This window comes from Hyaena hyaena, unplaced genomic scaffold, assembly GCF_003009895.1.
Source record: "Hyaena hyaena isolate Hyena2069 unplaced genomic scaffold, ASM300989v1 scaffold_158, whole genome shotgun sequence".
In the NCBI taxonomy this organism is placed as follows: domain Eukaryota; kingdom Metazoa; phylum Chordata; class Mammalia; order Carnivora; family Hyaenidae; genus Hyaena; species Hyaena hyaena.
This window is the reverse complement of record NW_024080790.1, coordinates 2864547-2876670: the sequence shown is the minus strand read 5'-3', so window position 1 is coordinate 2876670 and position 12124 is coordinate 2864547. Positions and strand designations below refer to the sequence as shown.

Sequence of the window (12124 nt, the reverse complement as noted above, 5' to 3'; positions counted from 1 at the left end):
ACGGGCACCATAGGAATCAGGCATATCTTAGGATATACCCTCTTCCGGTCCAATAAACGCACAAAATCTCGCTCTAGGTCCCCAGCGTGGGCCTTCTTAGGTAAGGGGGCGGAGCCTTGGGGCTGGTTGGCGGACGCTGGACCTTGCGAGGTGCGCCTGCGCATTGCAGCAGTGCACGCGTTCTGGCCGGAAGCACATGTTGGGGCTGGAGAATCCTGGGGATGGAAGCGGAGATGGAGGCCCAGAGTGCGGGTGCAGAGGACGGCTTCACCCAAGTCACTCGCAAGGGTGGCCGGCGGGCGAAAAAACGGCAGGCTGAGCAGCTGTCCGCGGCGGGGGACAGTGCGGACGCGGCCCGCATGGACACAGAGGAGGCCCGGCCCGCGAAGAGGCCCGTTTTCCCACCCCTCGCAGGGGATGGATTCCTGGTACTAGCGGGAACCCTGGGTGAGGAACGGGGTCGGGGCCAAAGTTGGGCCGAGCCGGTGGCCTCTGGGTGGGTGATGTTAAAACTGCTGGTTCTCTTCTTAGAGAAATGACTTTCCTGCATGAAGTTTAATTCGCTCATTTAAATCTTTTTGTGGAAGAGCTGTCATTTTGCCATGCCCATCACCTTCCCTCGAGACATCTCCCGAGTTGTGTGTTCTTTTATTGTAGAGTGGGAAAGAAGAAATAAGGAAAATTCCAGTCCCAGCCAACAGATACACGCCATTGAAAGAGAACTGGATGAAGATATTTACTCCTGTTGTGGAACATTTGGGACTTCAGATACGCTTTAACTTGAAATCGAGGAATGTAGAGATCAGGGTAAGGAGAACGTCAACCATTTCCAAATATATTAGGGTTTTTCTCTTCTACAGGGATGAAAAGGCGTGAATAGGCTTTCTTTAGTGGTGATTAGTTAAATGGTTGTCATGCAGTTTTCTAAAATAGTATAGTGAGCTCGAACTTATTAAATGTCTTTGTAATTTGCATTCAATACATACATTAATTGAATTCATAAGGTGGGCCTAAGGTCATACCAAAATACTGGCCATGCCTGTACATGTATTCTATGATGTGTTGTGTGTTGAAATGAGAGAAGGCGGAGTAAAGAGGTTGTCATAAACAGAGGTATGTAAATAAGGAGCAAAAGTACTTGTTTGTGCGCACACACACATATATTCCTTTCATGGTGTCAGTTCGAAAGTTAGACAGTATTATTTGACTTTGGTCTTCTTTTCCTGGGTGCAGGTTTTGTATTAGAATCAATGACCAAAATTCTGTCTTCCATTTTAAGGGTTTTTATACCATCATTAGGACTGGTATAGACTCACCTGTGTTGAACTAGAATAAAGCAGATGCACTGCTATCTGAATAGTTGGTAAAGTTTAAAATCTAGCACTTGGCAGCAGAACTCCTCTTTGCAGGTTTTTGTGGCTTTGTGCCGAAACACCTTGTTTCTTCAAGTGTTTTCCTTCATTGCTTTAGATCTCCTTTCACCATCCCTTCCTCTGTGCCAGTGCCAGATGCATTTTCCCTGCCCACACTGCTTTTTACTATGATATCCTAGTATCTTCAAAATCTCTTAAGAGCAAAAGTCAATTTTGACCTAACTTGCCTTTTAAGTAGGAGTTAAAGTCCCAAGTTCATCTCACCATCTCTTTGAACATATCTATGTCCCTGCTCCGGGGGGCTTTGCTCTCTAAAGGAGGCCCTCTCCTCTGTACTCTCTTTTCCTGCCTCAATTCCAGTCACCTTTCAGGGTCCAGCTCAAGTGCTTTCTCCTGTAGGCTTCGCCCGAGTTTCAGTGTCACGTGTCCCAGCAGCATCAGTTTGGATCCCACTCACACCTGTTGGTCCTGCTGGAGGCCATAAACGTAGTGGTGCTTTAGCACGCACTGCGTCATGTTAAACTTTAGGACTGCCCTGTGAAGTATTCACAAATCCTCATCATTTAGATGTGAGGAAACTGAGGGTCAACAGGGTATGTTAGTTGGGGCCCCTGGGTGGCTTAGTTAGTTAAAGCTTCTGACTTCAGCTGAGGTCATCATCTCAGGGCTCGTGGGTTTGAGCTCCTGTTAGGTCTGTGCTAATAGCACAGAGCCTGCTTCGGATCCTCCGTCTCCCTCTCTGCCCCTCCCCTGCTCTCCCCTGCTCTCACACATACTCTGTCTCTCCCTCTCTCTCTCTCTCAAAAATAAACAGACATTAGGGGAAAAAAGTATGTTAGTCAAAGTCACTCACTAATAAGTGAATCTTGATGCAGGGGAGGCCTTTCAGAACCTCCTACTCGGACCTTTTTATTTTACAAATGAGAAAACTTAAGACCTGCATCATGTGTAGGACTTGCTCAAGGCCACATATAGGATTGGAACTGGGGTCTGGTTTTAAATATGCCATTATACAACCTCGTAGAGTTTTAAATTTGTCAAATATGTGGTCTCAACTAAATTTTGAGTCTGCGTGGGAGAATGGAAGTGACAATTTTGGAATCAGACCTGTATTGGAATTTTACCTTTTTCACATTTTAGTACTTTAGTTTTCTCAAATGTAAAGGTTTTTATATTAAGCCTCAGGGTTGACATGAAGATTAGAGCTGCTGTATGTAAAGCATCTTTGCAGTGCATTTGATTTTCATTGGTTGGCTATGAATAACAGCTGTTTTTGCAGTTATCCAGTAAAGCCTTTGAAGACAAGATCCTTGCTTAAACCATCCTTGGTAGTTCGTACAGGAGATAGTGCTTTGGGAAACGTCAGCATATGACGACAGTTGAAGTCAGATTAATCAGAACTCCCAGGGAGACTGCATTTAGGGAGAAGAAAAGAGGACAAGCCTGGGCATTGATGGGATAGACCAGGGATGGAGGCCCCTCAGCATGTGGGCAACTCTGTGCCAGAGGAAATCCTGCTCTTTACCCCAGAGTGAAGATTAGTCATGGAGTATAGTCATTTGGCAGTCTCTGGATGGAACTACCCGGCTCTAAAGCTGGGAACATTTTGTTTTGCAAATTATTACTTTCTAAATTTTTAGTTAGTGTAATACTGGTTTCAGGAGTAGAATTCACCAATTTGTCACTTACATACAACACCCAGGGCTCATCATAATAAGTTCCCTACTTAATGCCCATCACCCATCTAGCCCACCTCCCACCCACCTGCCTCCATCAACCCTCAAGCTTGTTCTCTATCGTTAAGAGTCTCTGTGGTTTGTTTCCCTCTCTGCTCTCCTCCCCTTCCCATATGTTCATCTGTTTTGTTTCTTAAATTCTACACATGAGTGAAATCATACGGTATTTTTTTTTCCTAACTGACATTTCATTTAGCATAATAGATTCTAGTTCCATCTGCATCGTTGCAGATGGCAACATTTCATTATTTCGATAGCTGAGTAATAGTCCATTCCATTCATTTTTTTTTAAGTGTATTTATTTTGAGAGAGAAAGCATGGGTGCAGGTGGAGAAGGGGCAGAGATAGAGACAATCCCAAGTAGGCTCCATGCCGTTAGCACGGAACCCCACATGGGGCTCGATCTCATGAACTGTGAGATCATGACTGGAGCCAAAATCAAGAGTCAGACTCTTAACCTACTGAGCCACCCAGGCACCCCTCTTCCATTATATTATACCACATCTTCTTTGTCCATTTATCGGTCGATGGACCTTTGGGTTCTCTACATAGTTTGGCTATTATTGATATCACTGCTGTAAACATTGGGGTGCACGTACCCTTTTGAATCTGTATTTTTGTGTCCTTTGGGTAAATACCTAATAGTGCACTTGCTGGATCATAGGGTCGTTCTGTTTCTAGGAGTTTTTTAGTTTTGGAGTTTTTTTTCTGTTTGTTTAGTTTTTAGAGACAGAGTGTGAGTGGGGGAGGGGCAGAGAGCGAGGGAGACACAGAATCTGAAGCAGGCTCCAGGCTCCAAGCTGTCAGCACAGAGCCCAATGTGGGGCTCCAGCTCACGAACCATGAGATCATGACCTGAGCCCAAAGTCGGACACTTAATTGACCCACCCAAGCACCCCTATTTTAGTTTTTTGAAACCTTGATACCGTTCTCCAGAGTGGTTGCACCAGTTTGCGTTCCCACCAGCAGTGCAAGAGGGCTCCCCTTTCTCTGTTGTTTGTTGTTGTTAATGTTAGCCATTCTGACAGGTGTGGGGTGGTGTCATCATGGTTTTGATTTGTATTTCCCTGGTGATGGGTGATGTTCAGCATCTTTTCATGTATCTGTCAGCCATCTGGATGTCCTCTTTGGAAAAGTGTTCAAGTCTTCTGCCCATTTCTTAACTGGGTTGTTTGTTTCTTGGATGTTGAGTTTGATAAGTTCTTTATAGATTTTGAGTAAATTAAACATAGCACTTATCTCACCAAAAACTGGGTTATAGAGAATATATTGGGGAAGGATGGTGGTAAAGGAAATTTTAATAATGGGGAAGGTCAGTTCTAGTATTTTGTTAGAATATTATCTCCAGTCTTAATTTGTACCTTTTTTGTTTTTAAACAGACTTGTAAAGAAACCAAGGATGTTAGTGCTCTGACAAAAGCAGCTGATTTTGTGAAAGCCTTTATTCTTGGGTTTCAGGTAGAGGTGAGTGATTTCGTAACATCTGAAATAGAGGCTTAAAAATACTTAGTATGAATGTTTCAATGGATTTGGGCATTTTTTGAAAAAATTTTTTGAGTTTTCTAGGTCTACAGTTGGTAAATTTTAACTTAATAGTCATTCTCAGATACCTAAATGGAAGGGGTTCACAGCATTTATTTTTATGTTTTAGGATGCACTTGCCCTCATTAGGCTGGATGACCTCTTCCTAGAGTCCTTTGAAATTACAGATGGTGAGTGCATGGTGATCTTCTATTACTATTGTACCTTTGTACTGCTGACTTTGTAACGAATGTGTCTCGTAGCTTTCTAATAGCATTCTTTGACCTGTATTATTAGCAGGTTTTAAAAATATACAATATATGTTTTGCATGTTTTAGTAAGGAAATTTAGTTAAATGGTTAACTTTATGGAATGGGTGATATGCTGGCATGGCTTCCCTCCTGAAGTCTTGCTTCTCTCATTTAGTGAAGCCGCTAAAGGGAGACCACCTGTCAAGAGCAATAGGGAGAATCGCTGGCAAAGGAGGAAAAACCAAATTCACCATAGAGAATGTGACACGGACACGGATAGTTTTGGCTGACGTGTAAGTACCTGATCTTGAGAAAATTATTGTCATAATTTATATTTGATCTCTTGCTGGTTTTAAGAAGTCATAAAGATTGTATTTTATGCATAACGTTACTACTGAATCCTTGTCAGTGTATGGTTCTGAATGAAATACATAGTTACTTTGAAAGCAGATTTAGTTGAGAAGATCTTAGAAATTTTAGCTTTTATCTCAACAATAAAGGAAATGTTTAGAATTCCTGTTCAGAGAAGTTATGTGACAGGTGAAGATTTCAGTAGTATCCTAGGGGACTCTTTAATCAGTAGGAGAGAACAAAGAGTAGGTGTTTTAAATGCCATTGTGACTTTCTTTTTAAAGAAATATGTGTAGATAAACTTTATAAGTGATTTTAAATTATATATAAAGGCCTTTGCTGAAAGGACGGAGAGTGTTGCACATTGGGTGAAAAGCTAGAGCCATGTCTGAACAGAAAGATGAGACAGGCTTAGAGTAAGGGTGCAGGAAGTCAAGCTGGGATTAGCCCTGTGGGAGGTTGATGCTGCTGCGGTGCCAGGTTGGGGTTACTGGCAGATGGCTCACAGATTATATAACACCATGAAGTTAGGGAACAAAGCAGTTGACTGAGAGGAGGAGGGATCTGCCTGCTGCTAAACCCAGAAATAATTTTATTGAAAATATACTGTCTTTGCTCTAAACTCAGGGGCTCACCATAATTTAGAATCTAAATTTTAGACACTGTTTTACACTCGAGGGTTAACGGTAATACCCCGTTGGTGGCCCTCTTCCTGGAAAACAGGTGTATTGTCATTTTGATCTTCGGGACATGAGCCTACTACAGTTGGGCGTATGGAGCCACGAGGAAAGCTTTTCTTGAACTAGAAGTTTTAAAATGTTTTGAAATGTATACCACATTTGAAAGTATCCTTTGTTGCCTTAAAAACTTTGTTAATTTAAAAATCTAGAAATGTAACTGATTTGCTAATCAAATTACGGGGTTACCATAATGTGTTAAATTTTAAGCATATTTGTGTTACCTTAAAATTTACTACTGAACTGGTTTTTTTAACAGCTTTATTGCAGTATGATTTACATACCAAAAAAATTACCTGTGTTAGTATCTTGTTCAGTGAGTTTTTGGGCAAATCTATAGTCCTACGAACCCCCCTCATCCCAGGCAATCACTGATCTACTTTCTTTTTATGTTTGTTTATTTTTGAGAGAGAGAGCGTGCATGCAGGCGTATGCCATGCGAGAGTAGGGGAGGGGCAGAGATGGGGGAGAGGGTACAGAGGATCCGAAGCTGGCTCCATGCTGACAACAGAGAGCCTGATGAGAGCCCAATGCAGAGCTCAGACTCACAAACCGTGAGGTCATGACCTGAGCCGAAATTCGATGCCTAACCAACTGAGCCATCCAGGACCCCCTGATCTACTTTGTTTTGTTTTTGCCTTTTCTAGAAATTTCTATGAATGGAAATACACAGTATGTGGTCTTTGGTGTATAGTGTCTTATAATTAGCATGCTGTTTTGAGTCTCCATTTTGTTGGGTGTGTCAGTAATTCCATTTTATTGCTAAGTACTAATTATATGGATGTGTTGCATTTTGTTTATCCATTCACGGTTGGGCTGTTTTCAGTTGGGGCTATGATAAATAGTGTTGCTGTTATTGAATAACTTTTTATGTTTTTGTATTTTTCTTACAAACTGAATTACATACTATCTGAAATCAAAGAAATCTATCTTGAGTTTTCAGTATAAATAGGCTAATTGGAAATTCATATATTCAACTTCTGTTAATTATGAAAAAACTGTAAGGTTTTGCACCCGTGTTTTTGATGAGTTGCTGATAACCTAGTAAAATACTGTATAATATGAGCAAGATAAACTAAAAACTATTCCAAGTATATCAGATGGGAAATAATATTGCCTGTATGTCCTGAGAACGGCATTCCATCCCGCTGCTGCCCCCTGCTTTGGTTGTTTTGGTAGCAAAACTACTCACACTTCATGTATTCTCGATGTCTCTATTTCCTCATCTTCCAGCTCTGTTGTAAAAAGTTTATTTTTATCAGAGCTAAACATACACATACTTGAGCAAGTCCCAAATTTCTACCACCTACTTCGATTTCCTCTTCCTCAGAGGAACCAATTTCAACTCTTTTAGCTAATTTTAAATTATTTATGTCCGTATTTTCAAATTATCTTTATATACCAGCTTGATTCTTTTTAGATTCAGTGTTGACTTTCTTCTATGAAAGATGGAAATGTAGCTTTCTTTCATCCCTCTCCCCCTCCACCCCCTGTACTCAAGCCTTCTCACGTCCAGTTTGCTTCTCCCTCCGTATGTGCCCCATATACTGGAGGTGTTGGAAGACCAGTGTTCGGGATTCCCTGAGTACAGAATCTGTGCTCACTGTATCATCAGCTGAGCCAGGCGATATACTGTGATTCCTCTGTCCTGAATTTACAACTTTGTTTTCACTTGAAAAAATAATCCTTGTATCTGTGTGCTTTCTTAATATTCACTAAAATTCAGTTAAAAAGTTGTCTGCTCTTGTATCTCCCCTTGGTGTATCTGGATGCAGCAAACGTTTGAGAAATCTCTCTTCCTGGACCCGTCTTCAGAAGCACGGCCACCCTCTCTGCCTGGCGCCCAGCTGGCATCCTGGCTTCCCCTTTCAGCCTTGCCTCTTTGCTATTTGGATCCCTTGACTGCTGGATCCTTTTTCCTGAGCGCTCCTTGTGGGGTTTTGGTTTTTGTTTTACAGTTTGTATATATTGCAAAACGATCACAGTAAGTCTATTAATGTCCACCAACACAGTTACAATTTTTTTTTCTTGTGTGAAAACTTTTAAGATTTAGTCACAGTAGCACAGTATTACTGACTAGTTGACATTCTGTATTTTACATTCCTGGGACTCACTTATTTCATAACTGGAATTTGCTGTTTTGTGCTGTTTGACCCTCTTCACTCATTTCACCCATGCCCAAGTACTCCTTACTTTGGTGCTGTAGATAGTCCAGAAGCTAGCTTAGCATAGGAAGAACATTTTTTGAGACTTTCTAGTTTTGAAGGTGTCCTGGCTCCTGGCCAACTATACAGTTCTGATCTAGAAACCATTTTTATTCAGAACTCTGGAGACCTTGCTATATCCTGGCTTTCAGTGTTGCTATTGAGAAGCCCATAGCCACTTTGATACCTGATTATTTTAGCTTCCTGTCTGGAAGTTGTACCTTCATCCATTATGTTCTGAAATTTCATCGTGATCTATGTTAGTGTGGGTCTATTTTTACTCATCTTACTAGGCCCTTTCAAATTAGAAACTCACTTTCTACAAGTCTTAGGAATTTTCTTAAATTGCTTTGGTTGTCCTTTTCTTTCCTCCACCCTATCTGGAATTCCTTTCTGTAACTCCCATCTTCTAATCCTTGTATTTAGTTTTCTTAACATCGTGCTGTTGATTCATGGCTACGTGAAACTGGCATTTCTGATCTTATTGATTTGGTTTTGTTTTTGCGGTTTTCATTTATTTCTCCCCACAGCCTGTTTCTGTAATGCTTTCTTCACCTTGCTAGTTGTAGCTTTTTTTTTTTTTTTGTATTAGATGCTCTCCTCGGATTCTGGTAATCCTCAGTGTGTTTGCCGTATGTGTAAGTGAGGCAGTGAAGAGCAGACTGGTAGCCCTGAGCCCAGGGGGTAGTGTTGGTTGACTGTAGGCTTCAGTGAGGGTTACTGCCAGCCTCTTTCTTTGGGGAAGCCCTAATGTCTTTTAGTCTTTTTTATTGGGCAGGGCAGTTTTCCACAGAGAAGTCTTCTCCAGGCTCTTTGCCACCAGACTTTGAAGCCCGGTTATGGAGATAGGTGGTAGTCTTAACAGTGTGCAGATACTTGCTTTGACATGCCCCTGTTTTTAACATGTTACTCCTACTTCAACTATACCTGGTACTCCCTGTGCAGACACTTTATCTTTTACCTTTTCCAGGGAGCAACCCCCCATCCCCACCCTGTAATTTTGCCCGTTACAAGGGTGGATGCCTGATTGCACAGAGTAGGGAAGAAAATTTGGGGATCATCACGAACAGACTTTCATTTTTACCCCCCAATTTCAGAAATGCCAGAGTCTGTCTGGGCAAGAGGGTTCCTTTTGGTGTTCCCATGGCCAATTTTGGTGTCAGTTTACTGATACTTTTTGGAATATGGGCTCAAAAGGACAAAAACTATGCTGTCCATCTTGTTTGAGTCAGCCAGGCAGGAATACCCATTAGAAGGGTCTAGATGACTCTCAGTGAGTAAAGAAATTTAGATAACCTTTAGAAAGCTTTGCAGTTGAAGTCCAAATATTTTGATGAAGTACAGTGTTACTTGCATTTGTGGGCACTTAATAATTCCACCTCTGCCAATGTATAATCTTGGACAGGTGCTTTAATTTCTTGTAAATTTCCTTCATTTGTAAAATGGGAGTAACATCTACCTAATAAAGCTCATGTAAGGATTAAATGGAAACACACAAAGGTGCACAACATATAGAAGGCACTCAGTATTGATGGTAACCATCATTAACTAAGAATCTTTAAAAATTCTTGGTTTCTTAAATTTTTTTTCCTTTTATTGGTATATAACTTATGTACCATAATATTCCCCTTCAGCGTGGTTTTTAGTGCATTTAGAGTTGTGCAACTATCACCACTTCCTTTATTTAGGGATCTGTATCTGTCATGATTTTCCAAAGTTCCTGGATTAGGGGACTTCATTAAGAAAATGTTTTTTTGTTGTTGTTGTTGTTGCTAACTTGTCTCACATTCTCTCTTGCAGGAAAGTTCACATCCTTGGCTCTTTCCAAAACATCAAGATGGCAAGAACTGCCATTTGCAACCTCATCCTCGGTAACATCTATTTAACACTATCCTAACAGCTATCCTAACACTATTCCTTAGGTGTTTTCTCTGGAAAGAAAAGAGTAGGAAATTTAGAACTCAAACCACATTTGCAGATCAGTGTAGGTTAAGGGTAATGTTAAAGATAACAAGTAGAAATGGGGGTTGGCAATTGCAGGCCTAAAGAAAAATGGATTCCATCTGTTTGCTAGAGAAAAGGTGTGTTGGATTATATTGCTCAGATCTTTGCTGCTTTCCCCTGAGGTTCAGTGAAAAGCCATTCTAGGTTTCAACAAAAAGGGAGCTGTTGATCACCCATCAGTCAACTTAATTGATGCACGTAATCTTGTTTTCAAACTGTGCCAGCAAAGTCAGTAACTTCTGTTAAGAGTTAACAGGATTCTAGTAACTTGCTCTAGATGGGATTTTTCCATCAGTGCCCAGATCTGATTGACCAGCTTTTAGAAATCAGCAACTTGGTGCCTTTGACTCAGGATTTAAAATGTTTTTGGAGAATATGTGGGTTTATGGTTCTTTTTGATTTAAGAGAGATCCACTGGAAAATGTTCTTTTGTAGACACCTTTCCATGTAGCTCCTATGTGTGAGTGTATTTGTATACATACGTTTATTTTCCTCTGCAGGAAATCCTCCATCAAAGGTTTATGGCAATATCCGAGCCGTGGCTAGCAGAGCAGCAGATCGGTTCTGATTTCAAATCAAGAGACTTTTTATCTTGTCTTTGGACTCTAGAGAAAAAGCCTTCCCCTCCACATGTGGTCACAAGAAACCATTTGAAGAGTATTCCAGTCACTTTAAGCATTCATCACTTCTGTTCTCAGCCGGGAGCATAAACAGAAAGGTTTGGTAATACTCACACATAGCAACTTTGAGGATAACTCCATAACTGAATTTGGCACACTATACTTAACACATTAACTATAATTTATCACTTCATTTTAAGTAAAAGATTTGCATAGTTTATGATTCTTATAGGAGGGGAACTTCTGGTTTAAACAGTCCTATATGAATTTATCACCTTATTTATAAATTTATAATTTTTTATAAATTTATAAACATTTCTTGTCTATGGAGTGTAATTAAAAAAATCATCTCACAAAACTGCTCTGAATCATGACCCTTAATACTGGGTGGTATGTGGGGTTTTTAGAATTGGGTCATAGAAGTAGCAGTTCAGAGATACTGTTGTGAACAAAGGCAAGCTAGCTAATCTTTGTACCTATTTTGTAGTTTATAAGGTTAAAAACATCACAAGGCTGATGGTTGATGGTGAGGAAAGTACTTTATTTTTCAAATAAACACTTAATGAAAGTAGCCAGACCTCACCAGTGTTTGGGCATATTTCTTCTAAGTAGTAAAGGTGAAATATGGTAAAAAGAATGTTTTTACCATGATGTTCTGTAAATGAAAAGATTACTTTAAAAATGTTTTATTTATTTCAGAGAGAGAAAGAGAGAGGGTGAGCAGGGGAGGGTCAGAGAGAGGGAGACACAGAATCCGAAACAGGCTGCAGGCTCTGAGCTAGCTGTCAGGCACAGAGCCTGACACGGGGCTCGAACCCACGAACCGTGAGATCATAACCTGAGCCAAAGTCAGATGCTTAACCAACTGAGCCACCCAGGCACCCTAGTGTCTGCCTGTTTAAATAATCCTTTAGTAAGTATTTAATGAGCAAACACTAAGAGGTATAATTCTAGACAAGTGAGGTTGTCCGTGAACAAGGGACAGAAATAGAAAAATGCCCTCGTGGAGTTTTTGTTTTATTCCAGTAACCCGGGAAGAGAAGTGTACAAAATATCCAAGTAAGTTCTGTCAGCAGAAGGTAAATGCAGTTGGGGGGGGGGGGGGGGGTAAAAGGGACGCAGGTGTATTACGTTTACAAGGGATGGCCAGTTGTGTCCTTGGGCAGCGAGGACATATTTGAACAGACGGAGGCATTAGCTGTGCTATACCTGGTGGGGGAGACTGAACAGTGGCCCACAGCAGAAGCAAGCCCAGAGATCCAGGAAACACAGGAGGCGAAGGCAACTCGAAGCAAAGGAAGGGTAAGTGGTAATGGCATAATGAGGT

The 12124-nt window shown here is 41.0% G+C and overlaps 1 protein-coding gene across 1 annotated transcript; it reads left to right on the top strand.

The window, feature by feature from the left end:
• Window positions 1-153: 153 nt before the first annotated feature.
• Window positions 154-11374, top strand: PNO1 (partner of NOB1 homolog). The gene is made up of 7 exons (XM_039239620.1): window positions 154-428; window positions 658-807; window positions 4490-4573; window positions 4761-4821; window positions 5057-5174; window positions 9974-10044; window positions 10678-11374. Exons 1-7 carry the CDS (start codon window positions 222-224, stop codon window positions 10743-10745), a joined length of 759 nt encoding a protein of 252 aa, XP_039095551.1. The 5' UTR covers window positions 154-221; the 3' UTR covers window positions 10746-11374.
• The last annotated feature ends 750 nt before the right edge of the window (window positions 11375-12124 follow it).

What these genes read in the sequence shown, in the direction of transcription:
- PNO1 (XM_039239620.1), top strand. Translation starts at nt 222, where the DNA reads ATGGAAGCGGAGATGGAGGCCCAGAGTGCGGGTGCAGAGGACGGCTTC. An exon ending in TCGCAGGGGATGGATTCCTG is followed by an intron (nt 429 to 657) that starts GTACTAGCGGGA and finishes CTTTTATTGTAG; the next exon opens with AGTGGGAAAGAAGAAATAAG. An exon ending in GTCCTTTGAAATTACAGATG is followed by an intron (nt 4,822 to 5,056) that starts GTGAGTGCATGG and finishes TCTCTCATTTAG; the next exon opens with TGAAGCCGCTAAAGGGAGAC.